This window comes from Pollicipes pollicipes, unplaced genomic scaffold (genome assembly GCF_011947565.3).
Source record: "Pollicipes pollicipes isolate AB1234 unplaced genomic scaffold, Ppol_2.1 Scaffold_3087;HRSCAF=3621_pilon_pilon_pilon, whole genome shotgun sequence".
Lineage (NCBI taxonomy): Eukaryota > Metazoa > Arthropoda > Thecostraca > Pollicipedomorpha > Pollicipedidae > Pollicipes > Pollicipes pollicipes.
Genome location: NW_023596225.1, coordinates 3,985,431 through 4,009,023, shown reverse-complemented (window position 1 = coordinate 4,009,023; position 23,593 = coordinate 3,985,431). Strand labels below are relative to the sequence as shown.

Sequence of the window (23,593 nt, the reverse complement as noted above, 5' to 3'; positions counted from 1 at the left end):
GGATCGATACCCCAAGCACGCTGGCCTGGCTCGTAAGTCCCCAGCTGCTGACCACGGCAGCTCGATGCTGGGTACAAGTCTGTTTCACTTTTCATAGACACTTTCCATAGACAGGCTGTTCGAGGTCGCCGGCGGTTAGACCGTTTTCACATAGCTGGACCATGCCAAAGCTCACATGGGAGTTCGGCCAAACTTAGAGCTCATACGCAGTCAAGCACAAACAGCACATCTAGAAAAGATATATGAAATTTTGTCCATTGCATAGTATGATTTTGGGAACTCACGGAACGAGAAAGCGTCATTTTCGGCCGTCTGGTAATGGTGGTCTATAGTGATAAAATACTAAATCATCCGTTGACATGTTTTTGGACCCAAATGTGGAGCAAAGATGTCTGCAATGGCACACAAAACAACAGGCTTCTGTAGTTCCAACCTGGTTAGCCCAAGCCCGTAATGGGTGCACAGCACAGCGCACACTTGGTCCCGGATGGCCAGGTGTATGCACTGGATCACACGCTTACGTAAATGAGGGGAGAGCGGGGTGAGTTGTACATGTGTACGGTAGAGTATGTACGGTAGAGTATCCAACAAGCATCAGAGCGTTTTGCTCTAAATCTACGAAATGAAAGGTACTCTTGAGTCGCTCAGCTGACGCACAGCGCCCCCCCCCCCCCCCACATTCCTCTGTTCTTCAGGCTGCGCGCCTGCATGCGACATGGGGTGAACACGTCAAATACTTTTTTTGCACATCGTGGAAAACTCTAGCGATGGGCGTACATGTATATTTAAGTTCTCATGTCATCACCAGGCTGATCTTATTGTTATACTAAAAAGTCGAGAAGTGCGTATGCCGCAAATGCCGCAAAGCATTTGGCATCTGCTGGCCAAGGGTTTCGGGGTGGCGTGGAGATGTCGGGCGGTACACGTTGTTTCAGCTGTGCATGGGGCATGCTGTATCAGTGATACAATGCATCCAGAGCGATGCTTCTGGTTGATTGACTGTCAATACCGTCATTGGCTGATGGAAGGTCAACTGTTAACGTGAGTTTCTGCTATCGCTATCACTTCATGACGATGATGCTAGGCATAAGCTTTAGACCGCATGAAGGCACCATTATCATCACATTACAATGACGCATTATGGATGGAGATCGAAATAACAATTAGCCAGCGGTGACGTAGCGCGGGGTCGAGGGTACTTGTGCCGGCATTAATACACGTGTGGAATAAGGCTCCGACAATCGTCCCCGTCCGGTGCGTTAGCACATACAAACGCTCCGTCTCCCGGCCGTTATCAAAAGTTGGGAGTCCGGAGAAGACAAGATAGTGTGTGATTTGCAACCACGCATGCGTCCCAACTCTTCTCCTCGGAATTCCCGGGATTTGAGCAGAGGTCTTCTGATTACGAGCCCAGAGGTCTACCATTGTGCTAACCTAAGACTTATTGGTTGACTAACTTTATTCTGCTCAATGAATTGGTTGAAATGTTGTGCAGGTACTGACACACTATGCGAAGACGATAATCCGAAATTATTTCATCCGTGATCTAATACCACTCCTCAGCCTTTCTGAAAACCATCAATAAACGTGTTCTATGCTATTGTGCTTCAATGGTGTAAACACGCGGCCGGGCGGAAGGTTGAATATCCTTCGCCCGGGTGGAGGCGGCAGCGGGGGGCGGGCGCAATTTGACCTTCTGGGATCCCAAAGTTAAGCATGGCTTGACGCACCCAATTCACACGGTGGATTGGCCTGCATTTGAACTTACTTGTGCCAAAATTTGAGGTTACTAGGTCATGACCTTGCGGCCAAATAAGGTTAAACAACATCAAACACCAGATCGGTGTCTCAAATCCCCAGACCTCTTCATACAGTGACATGGCGTGCAAGGTCAATTAAGTGTTGAATTGTGTGGTGTTGTGTGGTGTGGTGTTGAATTAAGATAAGCGATCTTGTGTAATATTTTTAAGGTCAATATGACCAAAAACCTGCAAGACCGCTTCTTTACTGCCATCCAGAAAAGCGTCAGGGGTTACGCTAAGTAACAAAATGTTGTCCCGGGCCATTTTAGGTCAGTGACCTGCTCTGACCTTGAAGTCCACAGGACATGTCTGTTGTCGTCCTTGTCATGAATAAATTCGAAATGAGCATCAGAAACTACCATACAAACCAAGTTCTCGAGTAAAAAGGCAGGCCGGTTTTCACCTCGGTCTGATCTTCATATCTGACCCTAGATCAATGGAGTTTGCTGTAATTATGAATTCACTTGGTTGTTTGACTAAGAAACTATTTCTCATGTGCATGGCTTCGTCTAGCGCTCCGCTGTTGCATCACATTGTACGGTTCCAGAGCAATGCCCTTCGTTGACAGCCGTGGCCTGACTGACCTGCCATAGGTCAGCGACCTTACAAGATGGTCTCATTTTTGCATCAAAAGAACCGCTATTCGATTCTTTACAGCTATGCAAACTTTGGCGAGGGTACCCTGCGCCGTCCAGAAATCTTCCTGGAAAAAGCTTCGCGGGTCAAACTGACCACTTATTGACCGCGCTCGTAAACACACATCGAACAGTCAAGACGAATAAGCTCCCGAGGTAAGGCACCTATGGTAGTATAAATGCACCATTTTGACATGATCTGGGCGTCGAGGCAACATGGCCAAGCGAAATGAACATAAGATAGCCTCAATGTGTCTTCAGAGGCTTTAAAACAGGGAAGAAGCTGATGCAATTCGTTGGGACCTTACGCCAGAAACACCACGAACGCGGGAAGGCAAAATATCCCAATTCCTCGTATTCGCGGACTAAGCGTCCGCAATAATGTCCCGGCAGATGCTGCTTCGAAAGCCTTTACGTGCGAGCGGCCTGCAGCAGTACAGCATGATAAAAGTCGCACATACGGCTCAGGTAATCGTTCCTTACAAGAGAGCAAATGTGGCGCGTCTCTGATTGTCACCCACGCGCGTAGCTGATGGAACCGTTTGCGCCGTCACCTCTGCGTGACGACCGGGGCGATTAGGCCCCCTTTGGCGGGAGTCCCAGTCGGACCTCATGGGCTGACCGCGATGCCTTCAACTATCCGGTCAAACGGTCATTGGGTTCACCTTCAGATGCATCTTCAGTCAAAAGACGGCGAACGTGGCAGTACACGCCACGGGTAGTAAAACCGCCAGCTTTACGTACTGTCCCATAGCCACGGCATGCCAATAACCGTGTGCTTAATTCTTTGTGACTAGCAAGCCACGAAACTACAGGCACAGCTGCTAGCCGTGGTCAAATCACGCTCTTTCTAGCCGGGCCCGAGACAGACGGTACTCCATACACACGTGCAATAGAGGTCACTGCCCACTGCGGTTCACGCCAGTAAACCAGCAGAAGGGGGACATCTGAGGAAAATGACCTTCGGAAACCCTCGCTGAGCGGGCCAGGCTTCCCTCGGCAACAGATCCGTCGCACAAACACTGTCCCATGGCACGGGTTCTTTATCACAAACGACACGACCAACTGCACCGACGCCAGCGCCGCGGCAGCACGGCCGGGGCGGGGACACGCGACGACCGGACCACGCCGAACGGGACGCGGTCTGCGCACACGCGCGGCCGGCGCGCGGCGGGGCGCGGCTGTGACACGAGGCAGCAGCGACAGCGAGCATGGCACGGCACAAAAGCTATGGCGGGCGCCAGCGAGGCGCAGCGGCCTCCCGGCGGTGCGGGCCGGGCCTGTGACAGCGTGTGGCGCGATACTGGCTATGGCGGCGTGCGGCGAGGGACTCGACGTCTGACGAGGAACTCGACGTCCGGCAAGGGACTCGACGCCCGGCGAGCGGCTGCGCAGCGCGGCGACAAGCAGCTACGGCGCGGCGGCATGCACCAATCGAGTGGCGTGGTTCACCCCGTGTTTGGCCGGTGAGAATGCGGCTTCAGGTGAGCACGGGTGGCGACGGGCTGGACGGCACGTGCGGCCATTGGGACGTTTTCACTGCATAGCAACCTTGGTACTGTACGGCACTTAATGTGACAGAAAACCGCACATCTAGCAGACCGGGGAATGGGCAACCTCCGTCGGAAAAATCGTGACCTGTGTACTTTATCTGGAAACGTCGTGATGTCGGCTGTAGTTAAACCGCACCGCCGACAGCACGATGAGAGTTGTGACACGGAACTAATAGCTAAATCTGGACTACAAATATAGGGAAAGGGACCGGCATCAACTTCGACGCAGCGCTTGGCGAGAGCAACGGGTCACCATTACGACAACGGGAGTAACCGGACTGGCCTGTGCCGTTGGGTTTGAGCTGTGCCAGAGCGTGAGAGGCATGACGAAGCGCGTCAGCGTTGGCCAGGATGTGTGACTCACCGCGTGCCGGGCGCGACGGGCGGTCTCGTGCGGGCAAGCCGAGGCGCGCACACACACACACACACACACACACACACGGCGGGCGGTTCGACACGACACCGAACAGCTCTAGCCTAGTCACCTACGGCCGCGAGCGGACCACACCGACGACAAGGACCCACGACGCACGGCAGACTAGCGACAAGCGACCGCCGGCGCTAACATTGCACGACATTGAACGACACCGCGGCGGCGGCGGCGCCGCGCGCGGCCGCCACCCGCAAACTGCAGCCGCAACAACATCAACTCAGATACAACAGTCAACTAAGCAAGACATCTTGTGACATGCTGAGTGGTAAATAGTAAAATAGATTCGAGGTTAACGAGACGATTCGTTAGCGCAACTTGTACCCAGTAGGCTAAGGTGGCCGAAGCCACACTGATGCGCGCTCTCCCCGCCCTGCCCTCCCAACAACAGCTCTTTGTACCAGTCTAACATCATTCGTTCGGGCCCAACATTGGTCCATAAACAGCTCAGTAACGTGCGCCAGAACAATAAACACCAAGCGTGGCGCTGACCACACCAACGTCTAAAACAACAAAAAATAAATATAAATACGCGCCGGACGGCGATAGGCTCCTCCGTCCTGCATACGCGGCGACTAGCGCCCCGGGCTGGGGCTCGACCGGCGGGCGGCCGCGGTACCTACAGCAGACCGCACTGCCAGCACCGCTCTGCCTGCGTCCGTGGTCGCTCCTCTACCTTTTGTACTCTAGCCTTCCCAGGGCACACGACTGCGCCGGCGGCCGTGTCGACCACCGAGCCGTTGGCGACCGGCACGCCCCCACCTTCCCCGCCGACGGGCGGCAGCGGCGGCGGCGGCGCCGGCGCCGCGTCCGCCGCCGCGTCCTCCACGTCCGGCTCGTCCACCTCCTCGAACCAGTCCTCGTCGGAGGAGCTGTGGTGCGACTGCAGCCGCTCGTACAGCTCGAGGCGCAGGCGGCTCTGTTTGCTGCGCAGCGGCGGCGGCGGCGGCGGCGTTTCGCCCCCCAGCGAGCAGTAGCGCCGGCGGCCGGTCTCGGCGGCGGCCGGCGAGTCGGGCCGCAGCGGCAGCGAGGCGGCCTTCTCGGCGGCCGGCAGCGGGCGGCGCGCTGCCGGCCCGCCGGCGCCGCACGGACGGCCCGGCGCGCAGCAGACGACGCGCGCGCCGACGCGCAGCCGCAGCTGCAGCAGGATCGGCTGCGGGCCATTAGGCAGACGTCAGCGGACCGAGCACCGCGCCGAACACGGCCACGTGCAGACACACCTCGCCAAGTGTACACAACGTCAGCAGATTTTCATACTAGCACGCCAGGAACATGCAAGCGAAGTGGCGTCGTGGTGTGGTTTGTGTTCTTGGCACCCCCACAGAACTTTTCTCCTTGGGACGGGCACCACCGGACTTATTCCCTACGGAAAGCCACCAAAAGCTGCGCGTAGCGAACAATACAGAAGGATCACGGATGGACTGACTGTTCGAACTATCGTCCTCGTCTGCTGAGTTGATATGCGCACTCAGCTGGTGCGTTCGTGTAAATCCTAACACACCAGGCGAGGACAACAGTCCCAGCAATTAGTCTATACAGTACGGGCAGGGGACGATACCAATCACGCGACATCTTCAGAGGACCTGCGTCCCTACAATCCCGACGACATTGGCGACAGCTGTATGGCATCGACAAGCTGGTCGACGACAACCACTGCAATACTGACAGTTTTTTTTTTAACGGCAAAAGCGGGCGCAGGGTTTCACAATGCCAGGGCGCAAATACATGTTTTCATTCAGCCGGGGCTGCGGCTAGAGACGAAGCAGTACCTACACGTTATGTCATCTCTCTAAGAGCAGCAAGTCGCTTGCCGAAAAGCACCGTGCCTCAAGTCACACTCACATACACGCACAACCACACACCCACACATACAGAAATGTGGCGGGTGAAAACCACGTGCGTTGTCTTGTGTGCCAGCTGTGGATCGTCGCGGACGAAAGCTAAGCGGGGTAGGGCTATCTACACAGGCGCATTGCTACACAAAACCAATCAGGCGCGGGGAGGACGGTAAAAAAACATCCATGAGAATGCATACTTCAAACCACATTAAAGAAAGAAAACGCGTTAACATGAATCATGTGACAGTCGCTAGTACAACACCAAGAAATTCCCAAAATACTTGGGCGCAAGGCAGACGTTTAATTACTGAGAAAATGCTCCGATGCCACAGAACTAAGTCTACCACAGAAAAGGGAAGGGCACACCGAGCAAGCACAGAAGCGGACAAAACCAGCAAACTGTACAAACGTTTGTGCCCAGGATACCTTGCATTACTTCAGGTTGAATGCCAGGTAAATGGGCTGCAGAAGGGCACACCAAACCATCGGTTACTGACGTGGCTGGTTCGGCAGCGCGAGCCCCCGCTGCCGTTTGGCATCCTCCGACCTCACGATGGCGCAATGTCGGACCAAATTGGACACCACGTAAAGGGCCAGACACATTAACGCCGGGTATCAGTCATGAGAGTAAAGTACAATATAGGGACTGAAAACTGTTGTACTGTTATATACTGTACGCTGTAACTTACGCTGGCAGCATGAGAGCTTTGTGTCATTAAGCTGGGGCGGACAACCAATCGGTTGGCTTCCAACGCCCGAGCTTATTGGAAACAAATGCTGGGAGATTATCACAAAGGCGGTTCTGCCCTCTAACCTGCAGTCCATGGGTGGCAGAAAGAATCGTGTATGGAGACAGAGAGCGGCAATCGGACAGCGATGATCACAACAGGTGCCTCGATAACAGACCCGAGCACGTGCCGCCTACATCAGCCCACTACAGCAAAACGCTGGATGGCAGGAGGACGCTGACATACACCAATGTTCACAAAGCTAGACGAATCAGAGAAACCAACGAGCGTGTTCGGCCGCCATGTTGCGGGGATGAGTGTGTTTTGGGCGAGGCCGGAGTTCCTATTGGTTCGGCCCAATGATTCTGAAAGAGTTCGCCTTTGGGAAGATGACCTGAAACACTTGAGCTAAGTTTTAGTTGTGGTAACATGCTCTGGAACGTTATCAGGTCGCATGCATGTGCGTTGGCAGATGTCATAAACAGATTTGACAATGAGGTGAGACGGTACGAATGTCTTCGCGCGGAATGGAGAAAGCACTAAGTAAAATTGAATAGTGCTGTCAGTATTATTTCTATATATATATATATATATATATATATATATATATATATATATATATACATGTATTCATGATAGCTGCTCATACAACACGAATGCACCCATAATTCCACCAAAAGGGCTGAGCGTTTCCCCACATACCTCGCAACGTGCAGCGAGAATGAAAAAAACCCTAGATGTCATAAGACAACGGAGTTCCCGTTACGTGACTTCCTCCACCAGTGAGGACTCGCAAACAAAGAACCGACGGTGGTGGTGGACACGACCATTCGTCAGACGCCATCGAGCATCACCACTCGGGATCTTAAATGACTTTCGATTCATCCCGCATGTCGGTGGGCCCACGCGCATTACTGCCATCACGCTGCTCAATATCTGCCGACGCTAACGGCCACTGGGATCCATCGCCCTGTGCGATCTGCTCGTCTTATGACGGCACGGGTCACGCCACGCGACCGGGCCGCAGGTCGGTCCCGCGCAAACGCACGCCCCCGAAGCCACCGCCGCGCGGCCTGCCACCCGCCCGCCGCGGGCTACGTGTGATCGGTCGCATCCATACCACTCGGCAGAAGTTCACCTGGCCCATCGCGACAGGCAGACACCCCATCTCCCACCACCGCGAGCCAGCGCAGCCAGCGCAACCCCACCCGCCACCAGCCTCTGCCCAGTGGCGAACACCCACCTTGTGGTCTCCCATACACCGGTCCCTGCCGACCATGCCGTACGTCACGTCACAGGGCTCCTCCTGGCGATGGAGAGCCCGGTCAGCAGGCGACGGCGGCGCGCCAGCCGCCACGGCCGCCCAGCACGGCAGCGTATTGAACACCACGCCCGCACGGGGGTGACTTTCAGCAGGGTGCGGTGCCACGGGGCCACACACATGCGTGCGTTGTGGCAGCGTGATGTTCGTGTGGTGCATGCGATCGCATCCCTCATGAGCAAAATGGCCTTCACGTTCTTTCAGCCTGAAATGTCCCTTCATGACAGCAGACGGGGTCACGTTGCCAAGGCGACCTCTGGCCCAGGAGACCGACGCCAAACGTGGTCCAACGGGATCATGTTGCCAAGGCGACCTCTGGCCCAGGAGACCGACGCCAAACGCGGTCCAAACGCGAGGGTCACCTCAATTCATCGCGAGTTCCCCCCCCCCCCCCTCAACCATAGTCACCTTGTGGGTGATGTCTAGCACCGGCTGGCTCATGACAAGATCATCCTCAGTGTACGCCGGGCGTGCTCACCGCCGCCCCCTGCCCCGCACCACCGCCCACCTGGTCAATGATCTCCAGCGCCGACTGGCTCATGACAAGGCCATCCCCAGTGCACGCCGGGCGTCCTCACCGCCGCCCACCTGGTGAATGAGCTCCAGCGCCGTCTGGCTCATGACAAGGCCATCCCAAGTGTACGCCGGGCGTCCTCACCGCCGCCCCCTGCCCCGCACCGCCGCCCACCTGGTGAATGATCTCCAGCGCCGACTGGCTCATGACAAGGCCATCCCCAGTGTACGCCGGGCGTCCTCACCTCACAGGGAGGGGCTCCCTGCCCCGCACCACCGCCCACCTGGTGAATGATCTCCAGCGCCGACTTGCTCATAACAATGCGGTCGCACCAGGAGGGGCAGCGCGTCTTCATCAGGTACTGCGAGCGCTGCACGTTCTCCTCGAACGGGTACGACGGCGGGAACTCGATGGGAAACTCGTGCAGTCGGTCTTGAAACTCGTCCAGCTCGCGGTCGAAGCTACGCAGCTGAGGGGATCGGCAGGGACCGTGAGAAGGCGGCCACTGCGCAGTACCGCACCGGGCTCAGGCGCTGCCGTTGGAAAGACTGGCGCGCGGCGCGAGCTGCGATCTCGTGATTCGCCAACGCATACGACAGCAGAGAGTTCACCCGTTCGTGAGCACAACCGGCGCTGAGGGCTGTCGCCGACCTGCGTACCCATGATATGTCCTGCAGGAAGGTGTCCTGGTGTGTCGAGTGGAAGAACTCCTTCTTGCCCACCCGCAGCACGACCGTCTCCGTATCGTCGTGGAACTCCACCATCTCCAGGTCCGCCTTGGCTAGAGGCTTCAGGTCCTTCGTCAGGTGCTGCCGCGACAGACGGCCGCGTCAGGGGGATCCGCGGACCCAACAAGTCCGACGGGCGTAGGGGGCAGCGAGGGGACGGCAGCCACCGATTCGCGAAGAGCACGGCTGGCTCACGAGACAAATATATGTTTCAGGCAAGGAAATCCTTACCACCACTTGGCCAGTATCAAAACCAGCACCACCAGAAACAGAGCTTCCCGGAAATAACGATGACACACTAGGATTAAAAGCGCAAGGTAAAACCGGGACAGGGAGCCATGCTGCTGTGGTGACAAAGCAATCTCAGATCACCCCTTCAGGTCCGCTGCGCCCCGGGACACGCCTTGGGGAGTGCCGCGTGATGCGGATTAGTGCACACTGTCCGCACACGTCTCAAACTACTCCGCCCCAGCACGTGCCGCTCATCACCTTCACGACACCGTGTGTATTGACTCGGAAGTTGAAGTCGCCGAAGATGAAAAAGGGCACGTTGCTGTGCTTGTCGCCATGGAAACGGTCCAGGGTGTGCTGCAGGGCACGCCGCCGGTTCTCGCAGTACGGCGACGGGGACTGCGAGCACACGATCGGAGTTGGTCGCGAGCATCCCAGTGACAACATCTGGCTGTTGTGGTTCTGGGTTTGCAGGCAACATACAATGTCCTTCTAAGCCATCACAGCGCTGGTCTAGTAACGGAGAAGCACGCATAAGACGATTGTTTTGCTACCATTATAATGAACAAACGAGGTTATCGACACCACACTGACCGTCTTCGACAGTAAAACACTTGCCGAACACAACAGCCTTATTACTATGACAACAGGTGCCCTGAGGACGCTGCCCCTGACCAGCCAGCTGACTGCGAATACTCAGGCACAACAGCCACATTACTATGACAACAGGTGCCCTGAGGACGCTGCCCCTGACCAGCCAGCTGACTGCGAATACTCAGGCACAACAGCCACATTACTATGACAACAGGTGCCCTGAGGACGCTGCCCCTGACCAGCCAGCTGACTGCGAATACTCAGGCACAACAGCCACATTACTATGACAACAGGTGCCCTGAGGACGCTGCCCCTGACCAGCCAGCTGACTGCGAATACTCAGGCACAACAGCCACATTACTATGACAACAGGTGCCCTGAGGACGCTGCCCCTGACCAGCCAGCTGACTGCGAATACTCAGGCACAACAGCCACATTACTATGACAACAGGTGCCCTGAGAACGCTGCCCCTGACCAGCCAGCTGACTGCGAATACTCAGGCACAACAGCCACATTACTATGACAACAGGTGCCCTGAGGACGCTGCCCCTGACCAGCCAGCTGACTGCGAATACTCAGGCACAACAGCCACATTACTATGACAACAGGTGCCCTGAGGACGCTGCCCCTGACCAGCCAGCTGACTGCGAATACTCAGGCACAACAGCCACATTACTATGACAACAGGTGCCCTGAGGACGCTGCCCCTGACCAGCCAGCTGACTGCGAATACTCAGGCACAACAGCCACATTACTATGACAACAGGTGCCCTGAGGACGCTGCCCCTGACCAGCCAGCTGACTGCGAATACTCAGGCACAACAGCCACATTACTATGACAACAGGTGCCCTGAGAACGCTGCCCCTGACCAGCCAGCTGACTGCGAATACTCAGGCACAACAGCCACATTACTATGACAACAGGTGCCCTGAGGACGCTGCCCCTGACCAGCCAGCTGACTGCGAATACTCAGGCACAACAGCCACATTACTATGACAACAGGTGCCCTGAGGACGCTGCCCTTGACCAGCCAGCTGACTGCGAATACTCAGGCACAACAGCCACATTACTATGACAACAGGTGCCCTGAGGACGCTGCCCCTGACCAGCCAGCTGACTGCGAATACTCAGGCACAACAGCCACATTACTATGACAACAGGTGCCCTGAGGACGCTGCCCCTGACCAGCCAGCTGACTGCGAATACTCAGGCACAACAGCCACATTACTATGACAACAGGTGCCCTGAGGACGCTGCCCCTGACCAGCCAGCTGACTGCGAATACTCAGGCACAACAGCCACATTACTATGACAACAGGTGCCCTGAGGACGCTGCCCCTGACCAGCCAGCTGACTGCGAATACTCAGGCACAACAGCCACATTACTATGACAACAGGTGCCCTGAGGACGCTGCCCCTGACCAGCCAGCTGACTGCGAATACTCAGGCACAACAGCCACATTACTATGACAACAGGTGCCCTGAGAACGCTGCCCCTGACCAGCCAGCTGACTGCGAATACTCAGGCACAACAGCCACATTACTATGACAACAGGTGCCCTGAGGACGCTGCCCCTGACCAGCCAGCTGACTGCGAATACTCAGGCACAACAGCCACATTACTATGACAACAGGTGCCCTGAGGACGCTGCCCCTGACCAGCCAGCTGACTGCGAATACTCAGGCACAACAGCCACATTACTATGACAACAGGTGCCCTGAGGACGCTGCCCCTGACCAGCCAGCTGACTGCGAATACTCAGGCACAACAGCCACATTACTATGACAACAGGTGCCCTGAGGACGCTGCCCCTGACCAGCCAGCTGACTGCGAATACTCAGGCCAAACTATTACCAGCGCATAACCCGGCCGCAACGGCCTGACAAGCCGACGAGTACTTCCAAGTCTTATTAGCCGACAGGAATGACACCAAACAACGAGCCACATCGTCAGGGTGCCAGACTGGCGGCGGCCGCCTCTAACAGGAGGGCAGCCCGAGCCTTCGGTGGCGCGACCGAGTCACGCCTGCCGGCCGTCTCACCGCTTCGATGGCGATCATGTTACAGGCGTCGTGGAAGAGATGGATGTTGACGAGGTCCAGCTCCGTGCCGCGGATCTCCCAGCGCGTGCGCAGGTAGCCCTTGCGGGACCACTTGCAGTTGGGGAAGTACTCCAGTGGGAACTTGTCCTTGTCGGCCACGGCAACGCCGGCGAGGTGGCCGCTGTACACCTCGTGGTCCTCCACCGGCCGATAGGCCTCCTCTGCAGCCGCACCGACATCGGTCAGCCGTGAGCTTTGCTGCCTTCTAAACGGGCGTGCGGAATGCGGCCCGTCACCGGTGTGCCGACCGCATTCCTCGCCTATAACAGCACAGCTGGTATGATCAGCGCATAGCGGCACTTCACCCACGCGAGGAGAGCGTCACTTAGTTCCCACCTGCAACCAGTTTCACCAAGAGAGAAAGGCGTACAATTTTGACGTCATGAGTAGCGTCCCAAGGTTCCACTGCGAATCAGGTTGCATCCAGTAAGGACTAACCATGTAAAACTCTCTACTCACTCATACGCCGGCAAAATTCCACTATTTATGGGGAAATTTGAAGTATGATGATTAGGATTTCAGGGCGCGCCTACTTTTGAGGTCGTTTTGCGTCTAGGGAAATTTGAAGCAGGGAGTCTGTCCGTACTTCATCAGGCATCTATCGGGTTTCATAAACGCCAATGAAATGATCTGTGGAGTAAAAATTCACTTCGAAACTGACGTTAACTAAAAAGGATGCGCTGCTTCATCGTAAAATCAGCAGTGGTGACCACGGGGAAGCCGGCGTATGAACATGCAGGGGGTGGGGAAGCAAAACAATTAGACCGAGAATCAGTCTGCGGGGGAAAATGTTGAGATATGAAGCGATATCAATATAGCAAGCTGTCATAGCTCTATCTCACATCCGCAAATTTTACCAATAATTTTTTCATCCTTGCTATGACATGGACAGACATGATGCAAGTTCACAGATGCAAACCTAGTGCAACGATCACCATTTTAAATCGGCTATTTTAGCGAGCTTTTGTCGTTCAAGCGCATGTTGCCCGCACACGTAGTACAGGGAAACTCAGGACATGACCAAACGAACCAAACAGCTTTTACTTTACTTCTGTGAGTGGCGGAACAATCCCGAGAAATATAGGATGCCTCCGTTTCATCGAGATAGGTAAGTTATCATCATTACTCTACAAATAAATCGTCATAAAAATTATGGATTGATTATTGTGTTAAACCACAAACAAAAACACCTTGAATGCCATTTTGGCGATACTTCTTTACAAGTTATGAACATTCAAAACACTGGGGTCCAAAAAGACAACACAGCCACTATGGCAACAAACGCTGTTATCGTCATTGAAATTTCTTCATCCTCAGCATTTTGCGATTTACTTCGGACGGGTACTGTCAAATTTTTTAGTGTTCATTGGGGTTTTCGGGCGCACCGACTGAGGTGGTCATATAGCTACCAATCTGAAACCGGCGCGGGAAGCCGGGAATAACGCCAAAATTTCTTGGGCCAGCCAGAAAAAAGAAGTTACTTCTCTTTATAAAGCTGTTTACAGGTCAGATAGAGCGCTGCTTTGAATGAGCCTTGCGTCTGGGCACGCAGTACCGTATAAAGGTCGGCGCCCCACCGCCAGGAGACGCACGTCGTGCCGGTCCGTGGAGCGTACCACACGCCGCAGCGCCTGTAACCGTGCTGGCCACCGACCCCGCACAGCCCTACGGTCCCGGCGTCCAGAGACAGGCCCCGGCAGCGGGCTGAGGCTCCGCTCGGCAGCCGCTGTGGCCAGCGGCTTACCGACCCCGCACGGCCCCACGGTCCCGGCGTCCAGAGACAGGCCCCGGCAGCGGGCTGAGGCTCCGCTCGGCAGCCGCTGTGGCCAGCGGCTTACCGACCCCGCACGGCCCTACGGTCCCGGCGTCAAGAGACAGGCCCCGGCAGCGGGCTGAGGCTCTGCTCGGCGGCCGCTGTGGCCAGCGGCTTACCGACCCCGCACGGCCCTACGGTCCCGGCGTCCAGAGACAGGCCCCGGCAGCGGACTGAGGCTCCGCTCGGCGGCCGCTGTGGCCAGCGGCTTACCGACCCCGCAAGGCCCTACGGTCCCGGCGTCCAGAGACAGACCCCGGCAGCGGGCTGAGGCTCCGCTCGGCGGCCGCTGTGGCCAGCGGCTTACCGACCCCGCACGGCCCTACGGTCCCGGCGTCCAGAGACAGGCCCCGGCAGCGGGCTGAGGCTCCGCTCGGCGGCCGCTGTGGCCAGCGGCTTACCGACCCCGCACGGCCCTACGGTCCCGGCGTCCACAGACAGGCCCCGGCAGCGGGCTGAGGCTCCGCTCGGCGGCCGCTGTGGCCAGCAGCTTACTGACCCCGCATGGCCCTACGGTCCCGGCGTCCACAGACAGGCCCCGGCAGCGGGCTGAGGCTCCGCTCGGCGGCCGCTGTGGCCAGCGGCTTAGCGACCCCGCACGGCCCTACGGTCCCGGCATCCAGGGACAGACCCCGGCAGCGGGCTGAGACTCTGCTCGGCGGCCGCTGTGGCCAGCGGCTTACCGACCCCGCACGGCCCTACGGTCCCGGCGTCCAGAGACAGGCCCCGGCAGCGGGCTGAGGCTCCGCTCGGCGGCCGCCGTGGCCCGCAGCTCACCGCGCCAGTCCCAGAGCCGGACGGCCTGCAGTCGGCGGCTGACCAGGTACAGGTTGCCCAGCGCCGTGAAGCTGGCCGCCCGGTTAAAGTCCTCGTCCAGCAGGATGACGGCCCGGTCGAACTGGCCGTCGATCTCCGGGCTGGCCAGCACGTCCCTGCCAGCCGAGCGCGCGCCGCACACGTCTCACAATCCGCCACGTATAGATCTTGGCATGCTCCTCAGATATGCACCAAATCTCCACCATAAGAGCAGCGAAATGACACTGAGGGATAACAACTAAAGTCCGCCAAACATGCGGCATTCCGTTTGCCCAATGTGGAGAACACTTAACTTGTCTTGACATGCTTGCCCAACACACACCAAGTTGCTACCATAAGGGCAATGAAATAACACCATGGTACAACAACTATGGATAGTGGGACCTGCTGTCAGTTGATAACCTTATGACCAACCAATGACATGAAACAACACCAGGGTACAACAACTATGAATAGTGGGACCTGCTGTCAGTTAGTAACCTTAGGTTTCCTTCATTCAGAGGCTATGTTCTAGGCACTGTACCTGACAAATTTGCTGACATGTTGCATGCTTGTTTCATAATTCTTTCCACCAACTTCCTGGCAGTGCAGGGCAACAAATTCTGGCTTTTGATCCCGGATCAGCTAAGATGGGGAAACACAGTGAGCCAACACCCTTGGCATGTCAAGACCAGCTGGAGCAATACAGCTAAACATAATGGCCATGCAATGTTGTCCTGTCTGCAACATATGCTGCACACTTACTTTCATTCTTAATTTTCAAAAAGGCAATATCCTTAATCAGAATAAGAATACATAACCAAATAAGAGTAATATCAAAACTGACATATCATAACATACTAACAAGCAAAACTGACATACTGACAATTATGCTATCAGCACCCTAGAAAGCCTTATCATTAAGAAATTATCTTAACATCATTTACACTCACCTTTAAAAATTCTTCCATCCATATCTTAAGCATATTTTCAGGCTGAAAAGGGAGTTAGAACATGTCATACCATTCAAAACAAAGGTAAGTTTAGAAATGTTTCAGCAGCATCATTCATAAGAGAACAGACAATGTTTTGCATGCTTAGGTGAAATAAAACATAAAAACTGTGTACAAACACAGTGTAAAAACACAGTAGCCTGACAACCTAATAATGAATTGCAAAATATGGCCTTAAACGGACCTGTTTATCTGGAGGGATGTGAGCTTCACTTGCCTTAAAGAACATGATATAAGAACCATAATATTCAAGGACACAAAATGGTGCAGTCAACTGAACACATGGTTACAGCAAAATTATTTTGAACATCAGAAAGTATGTGACTTAAATAAAATCTACAACTTGAACTCTATTCTAAATGGCAAAAAGTGTTATCATCTACAATAGGTGCTATCTAAGATGCCAAGCAAAACAGTGTTGCATCATTGTCATTTCATAATATTACATCAACTGTAGAGCTTATCTAGCTTGAACAGCTTTGTTTCTCATGATATACAACCTAATTTTATCTTTTCAGGATCTGTTTATGCATGTCTTGTGTGGCTTGAACTTTTTCAAGACATCCATAGGTATCACATAACACACAGGTATCATGTTACACAAAACACTGAAGCCTTACATCTTCAAAGATGGATCCAACATTTGCTGTGATTAGAAGTACCTCTGCTGCCATTGCACCTGTAAAGCAAAAGGAAAGCATGAAACAACCATTTTTCCAAGCTATGCATGGTATGGGTTTTATGTGTGGTGAAGCCTCCATGGGTTTTACGGGACGACCGCTAAGCCAAACACAAATTATATCAAGTTAGACCTTAATTATAATTATTCCACAAACAATTCATATCAATAGTTAACTATAGTTTGAGCATGTATTGATGATTAACCTTAAAGGTTTTCTAGGCTTCACCACATGCAACAATATTAGGAACACTTTACCTGTGACTGGTTCCTCTGTTTCATAGCTGGGTTTCACATATCAAGTGGTGCACAGATACTAGGAGTAACAAGAATACATGACCTATTGTGTAACAACAATGAGCCAACTGTATGTTCTATAACCAGCCTCATCTAAAGACAAAATCTGTCAAAGAAACAAACTGAACTAATATGTCTTTCAGTTTTACAGTTTACAGGGTCTTTTACAGTTTGCTGGCTTCTACGCCTCTGCCTTCACCCACATGCGATACCTACCTCTGAGTGCCTAGGCCTTATATCTGCGGATATGGAAACTAATCAATCGGGTATGATGCACCCACTGCTCCGAAAGCTGCAGCAAAGATGCCCACTTCAGGTCCATCACATTGCGAGCTGTGCAACAAACTTCGAAAATAGGTCGGCGACATTGGTGGGTTATTACTTCCACCAATTTGCATGCAGCACTACAACGGAACCACGAACAACCTCGCCTCGAAGAGGGGGGCGGACGCCCGCCTCGAATCCTATCTGCTCCTATTTGTTTTCGTTTCGATCCCTCTGATCCTACGATTGCAAACCAGCTTGGAAAGATGGTTCTCGTGACCTGAGCACCAAAAATATGGTAGCTTAGGATTTGCTACCAAATCATAACAATACGACGTCACAGCTCATTTTCTACCTTATAGAAATGTAATTAAAAGACTTTATTTTAAGAAATTTGGTGACCATAATGTTGAAAGCTTGATAAGAAGAGTCTTTAGATGAAAAAGTGCCTACAAAAGTCATTAATGTGTTTTGTTGGCCAGCTGATAGCAGGGTCGTGACGTCAATGTAGAACCTGTTAAAACTTTGATAGCCAGATTGGAGCACTTGATCAATATATGACGTTTGCTACGCGCTTACTCCATTTAAGGCGCACATTTTTATGGCTTCCCTACATTCTGTTTACTAAGCACAGCAGGAGTTCATGTTGAAATGTGATAGCTGAGGACCGGATACTGGTAAGTGTGATTGTGGTGGGAACAGCTGTGACTAGGTATCTGTGTTAATCAACGTTTTTACCGAATAGAAATGATTGGTACGTCATGTCTAATGTACGCTGGATGTTATTCTTCAAACGGGTATGCCAGGTATGGTACTTAAGCTGGGCTGCGAGGGTCGTTGCATCCTTATATTTGTGCAGAACTTATGGTATTCATGAGTGAAACAGGAATGCTGTGCCAATTTTGTTGGAGTGTATAGGGTATGGTGAGGGCACACTGAAATGGCTTCAGTCCCTATGTGGCTACACATCATTGTGTATACAAGTGGTGTAGTAATTGTTGGAGACTAACCTCTCCACTGGTCAGCATGCTCTCTCTCTCTCTCTCTCTCTCTCTCTCTCTCTTCTCTCTCTCTCTCTCTCTCTCTCTCTCTCTCTCTCTCTCCTCTCTCTCTCTCTCTCTCTCGTCTCTCTCTCTCGTCTCTGTCTCTGTCTCTGTCTCTCTGTCTCGTCTCTGTCTCTGTCTCTGTCTCTGTCTCTTCTCTGTCTCTGTCTCTGTCTCTGTCTCTGTCTCTGTCTCTGTCTCTGTCTCTGGTCTCTGTCTCTGTCTCTGTCTCTGTCTCTGTCTCTGTCTCTGTCTCTGTCTCTGTCTCTGTCTCTGTCTCTGTCTCTGTCTCTGTCTCTCTGTCATCTGTCTCTGTCTCTGTCTCTGTCTCTGTCTCTAGTCTCTGTTCTCTGCCTCTGTCTCTGTCTCTCTGTCTCTGTCTCTGTCTCTGTCTCTGTCTCTGTCTCTGTCTCTGTCTCTGTCTCTGTCTCTGTCTCTGTCTCTGTCTCTGTCTCTGTCTCTGTCTCTGTCTCTGTCTCTGTCTCTGTCTCTGTCTCTGTCTCTGTCTCTCTCTCTGTCTCTGTCTCTGTCTCTGTCTCTGTCTCTGTCTCTGTCTCTGTCTCTGTCTCTATCTCTATCTATCTCTATCTCTATCTCTATCTCTATCTCTATCTCTATCTATCTCTCTTTCTTTCTCTTTCTCTCTGTCCTGTCTCTCTCTGCCTTGTCTTCCTGTTAGGACATTGATAACACAAAACTTCAATTTGCTATGCAGCCACACCTGGCCATGACTTAAATCTGTCCAATCCCTTCTCCTCTTGTTACTGTCATGCCTAAGTCTAAAAGTTTCACCCTCCATATGTGATGTCACATATGGGTGTGGCCTAGAATGAATGCAATGGTTTTGTTCCAGTTTGATGTGGTGTGAATTGTTCATTCAGAGTATTTGACAACATCAAGTTGCATTAGCTTTTACAAGGTAACCACTGAACTTTGAGAAATGGCTACAGTTTTTTCTAGGAAATATGCTTAGTTAACTGGGGGTGTAGTTTCCCATTCAATTTGGGGAGGGGCGGAGCTTCAGTCCCTTCTCTCCAACGTGGGCTCCACCTGCCTTCCCTCAACTTTGAGTAAAAGTTAGGGCAAATCCAGGGAGAAAAGTATTTGTTGATATATTTTGAGGGTAGGTTGAGCCATTTTGTTTTTACCCTTCAGCACCTTCACAACTCATTTTGTGAAATTATGCCTATGTGGTGGACATTTGGTATAAAACATTTAGTAATGTGCTCACTTGTGATTGGGAGTTCAGTCTGCATCACTTGCAGGCTGTCAAACATTGGGCATTATGCTCATAATGAGCAGGGCTAAAAATTGCTCTGTTGAACTTGTAAGCTAGATTAAAAGTTATTGAATGGGAGTTATTTAAAACTGTTCAACATTGTAGAATTGGCTGTCTTTCTCCCTGTCTAAGAAAATGTCTGTTTTCTTGTGACCAGTGTGTTATCAGTGATATTTGATCCCTGTGGCTTTGCCATAGATGCTTACATGCAAGGAGCTTGCTGGCCCTGGTTGTCTGCAGAGTACGACTTTGCCTTCTTCATTGATAAGGAGTCACATTGAGCCTCTAACTGTACCCTCTCAGTTGATGGCATGTAAGAAACTTCAGTAACTTATGAGCTTTGACTGTAGGTCTATGTACTGCATGTGATCACATGCCCAGGCTCATGTCAGGAATGCATATAAATAGCTCCCTTTGAGATTGGTGAGCAGCGTGTCCAGTCTCTGACAGCTCACTGTATGGTTGAGTCACATTATGTGGAGAGAAAGAAGGAAACATGTACATTGTGGGATAGTTTATTATTTGTCACTAGCATGGGGTCATTCATTGTAACAACACTTACATTACTAACAGTTCCTGGATGTTCAAGGTCCATCATTTGGCACTTCTTGGGGAGAAGGCAGTAAACTTGATGCTGACAGGTTGCTAGGGCTGAACACATTGGTAGTAATCCAGGCAAAAATTTACTCCAGGGCTCCAGTCATGGTGGCAATTGCACACCTCGAGACATATGTATAGGAATGGGGAGGGGATGGGTTGGGTTCAGATGCCATGACACTCCACTTTTTGAAAATGCCGAACATTAGCTGTAGGCAACACATGGAAATGACTAACCTGAGTATTTGTTATGGCACTCCTCATATTCATGATATGTTCCCTAACCTCTGCCTCCATGTCAGGGAACTGGTCGCCATTGCTGGCGAATTAACTGAGGTTTGCACATGCAGTGAGGATTGTGAGGTCTTCCACCGCCGACTGCGGCTCAGTCTGCACCGAAGAAAACACGGAGCAGTGGCGTGGCCAATGGGATACCAGGGGAGCATGTCCCACGATCGCTTGCATTTCTACCCCGATGTCAATGTTTCGCCGCTTTGGCCTTTCGATGTCACTGAACTCGGCGGGTGATCGGCCGCGCCTCCGCGTCTGATCCTGGCGACGCCCCTGTCGCGGCGTGCCGACGACGCCCGCCAGCGCGGCGTGCGCGGAGGAGCGGAGAAGGACGCAGGTGACTCGGAGACGACCGGCGCGCCCGACGCGTCGGCACAGCCGCGCTGCGGGCGTCGGTGCATGTTCGTCTGTGCTCGCTGTATATGGTCGGTGAATGCTGCCCGTGGAACTAGGTGCGTCCCGTGGCCGCTGGATTAGGGTGGCCCGGATACAAGCCGTCCAGATGGGCGGCTCAGAGGCGTGGTGTCCGGGCTGGGGATTGCCTTATGTGTCCAAGAGCCCCCCCCCCCCTCCCTTCGCGAGGTGGACAGAAGGCGTGGCTGGAGAAAGGCATGCATTTTCTTGTGATGTGCTACTCATACGGTCTTTTGGCAGCTGTCGCATTGAACAGGAGATTGAACAAAGGCTTCAAGGAACCGCCATGCCATAAATTGTACTTACATTGTAAATGTCCGTAATATCTGTTTTGCTTAGCGGTATGTAGTTGACTGCACGAGGCGGCACAGATGGCGAAGCAATCCGGTGATTTGTGACCGGTGGACTACTGCTGCAAAGGCAACAGGTGGCTATGGGGTGCACCACTGTCAGTATACGTCAGTGAGGCGCGCTGACAAAGGCGTAGGAACATCCGAAAAATCGGGAGAACCACCCGTTTGGAAGTTGGCTCACTCCATACGCACCGTAGAGTTAATGCTAGGCTTTCACGACACGTAGGGGAGGGAGGGGGGGGGGGGGACTGTGATCCCCTCCGCCAACAGTTCCACGCCTACGTGTGCTTGACTCGTTATTGAGAAACGCTATCCCTTGTTGGACTCGACTGCATCATCAGCCCGACTGCTGCTTGCCGAGGGCTACCCAGGTGTTGCTCGCAGCGGGGGCCGAAGTCGAAGGTTTCGTTTTATGTCCTTCGCGGTTCGTGCATGCCTTTCGTGGGCATTTAGTTAGCTGGAATTATGCATCAGAATGCGTCCACAGTGCCACTGTACTGCGCGCATGTTTAGCTTCCATGACGCGATCGACCTCGGTTTGTACCACAGCACGTTATGCCTGAGACCCGTTTTGTACCAGGTAAGATTGGTGGTCTCCCGGTCACGGCGGAGGGGCTTTACTGGCGCATCTGTGCGTCAAGATAGCGGACTCACTGCCATATGATGTGTGACATGCCCAGATCAGTTCAGCCATGTGTGGGCGGCACATTTGCCTACGCATTTAGTTTGACGTGCTTGCTCAGGTATGGAACGAATGTCATACCTCCCGGTAGGGAATATGTCATATCTCCCGGTATGGTATGTCAGACCATCGCAGACCTACGCATTTACCACGCATTTAGTTTGACGTGCTTGCTCAGGTATGGAACGAATGTCATACCTCCCGGTAGGGAATTATGTCATATCTCCCGGTATGGTATGATGTCAGACCATCGCAGACCTACGCATTTACCACGCATTTAGTTTGACGTGTTTGCTCAGGTGTGGAACGAATGTCATACCTCCCGGTAGGGAATTATGTCATATCTCCCGGTATGGTATGATGTCAGACCTCCCGGCTGGAGATGTCTGACGCCTAGTCTGAAATTCTCCCGCAGACGGGGGATCCATGGATTGCGCTCGGGCGCGCCTGACCGGTTGCGCTTTTAGGGCCGCCCCTTTGTTAGGACGGTTGTGTGTTCCATCATTGGTCAAACGGTGCTGATCCGGTGCCGGTGCGGACCGTGGGCCATCGAGACGAGAATCCCTGGTTTCGACTCGTGTTCTTAGGCTTTTTTCGCAAATGTTACACTAACTGAGTGGAGAATGAGAACCTTGAGGGATAAGTCGGTGCTTTAACGAATACTGGTCCGATTGAAAAGGACGAATTCAAATACCTTGAACATATTACTGGAGAACAATGGCATAATTTTTGCTTGTTGAAAACCGCTCGGTTGCGCTGTCAGGTCGCGGAGATCGCTGCAATAATCACACAAGACAGTGCCAACCGGTGCGATCTGAACTTGGTTCTCTCGTTTTATGCTGCGTTGTTAAACAAGCAAATACGTGTCTCGCGCACAGTTTTGAACACCGCTTTAGTTCAGTGGCCTCGGAAGACGACGAAATCACACATGCCGTAAAACCGGACGGATGTCCCAATGTTTTGTGTCAGCGGTCAATCGCCTCCAGAAACCTATCCTCCAGCGGTACGGTGTAAGGAATACCACTGAAGGTGACATGCTGCGGAAATAGTGGCATTGGCCTCGCGTGGGCCCGGCGAAAACGTCAGACGCGGTTGTGAGGAAGCTTAAGTTATACCACTGGGGTGTCATAACTTCGGTCCAGCATGTCTGCCCCCTTACGACGGGAATGTGCGTCGGGTACTCACCACCAGCCGTGTTTCGATGACCGCTCGCTGTTGGTACGGGGGGTAGTGACGCGAACTCTCGTAGAGATCAGGTCCCTCGTCACACTAACCAAATTGCACGGGGCTTTACCTGCCAAAGCTCTTGAGGCTTTCGTGGCTATCGGAGCGACCGGGTGCTCACCTGCGGGGCTGTGACCCGGTGGCTGGTGTTCGACGACGGCCGGCGGCCTGTCGCGCAGTCCCATCGCGTCGCGCTGGCCGCGCGTCGGTCCAAGCACCTGGCGCGCGCCCCTCCGTCACTGCGGCCGCCGCTCGGGTGCAGCCGAGCAGAGAAAACGCGGCCAGCCGCGCCGCCGGCGGCGCACGAGTGGTGCGCGGGTCGAGCCGCCAGCCGGCGCGGCGCCCCGCCCCCGGCCCAGTCGGAGCGCCAC

The 23,593-nt window shown here is 53.5% G+C and overlaps 1 protein-coding gene across 1 annotated transcript; it reads right to left on the bottom strand.

Annotated features, from left to right (window-relative positions):
• Positions 1–2,987: 2,987 nt before the first annotated feature.
• On the bottom strand, positions 2,988–23,455 carry LOC119114953 (inositol polyphosphate-5-phosphatase A). Its single transcript, XM_037239007.1, has 13 exons — positions 23,344–23,455; positions 16,720–16,778; positions 16,040–16,081; positions 15,631–15,731; positions 15,069–15,223; positions 12,419–12,639; positions 10,039–10,179; positions 9,481–9,630; positions 9,105–9,290; positions 8,230–8,292; positions 5,544–5,573; positions 5,250–5,411; positions 2,988–2,993 (listed from the first exon to the last, which is right to left on the bottom strand). Exons 1-13 carry the CDS (start codon positions 23,405–23,407, stop codon positions 2,988–2,990), a joined length of 1,380 nt encoding a protein of 459 aa, XP_037094902.1. The 5' UTR covers positions 23,408–23,455.
• Between the last annotated feature and the right edge of the window lie 138 nt (positions 23,456–23,593).

Excerpts from the sequence above, each read along its gene's own strand:
- LOC119114953 (XM_037239007.1), bottom strand. The coding sequence starts at position 23,407 with ATGGGACTGCGCGACAGGCCGCCGGCCGTCGTCGAACACCAGCCACCG. Across the intron at positions 16,779-23,343 it reads ACCGGGTCACAGCCCCGCAG|GTGCAATGGCAGCAGAGGTA; the intron begins GTGAGCACCCGG and ends TTTGCTTTACAG. Across the intron at positions 15,224-15,630 it reads CATGTCAGCAAATTTGTCAG|GGACGTGCTGGCCAGCCCGG; the intron begins GTACAGTGCCTA and ends CTCGGCTGGCAG.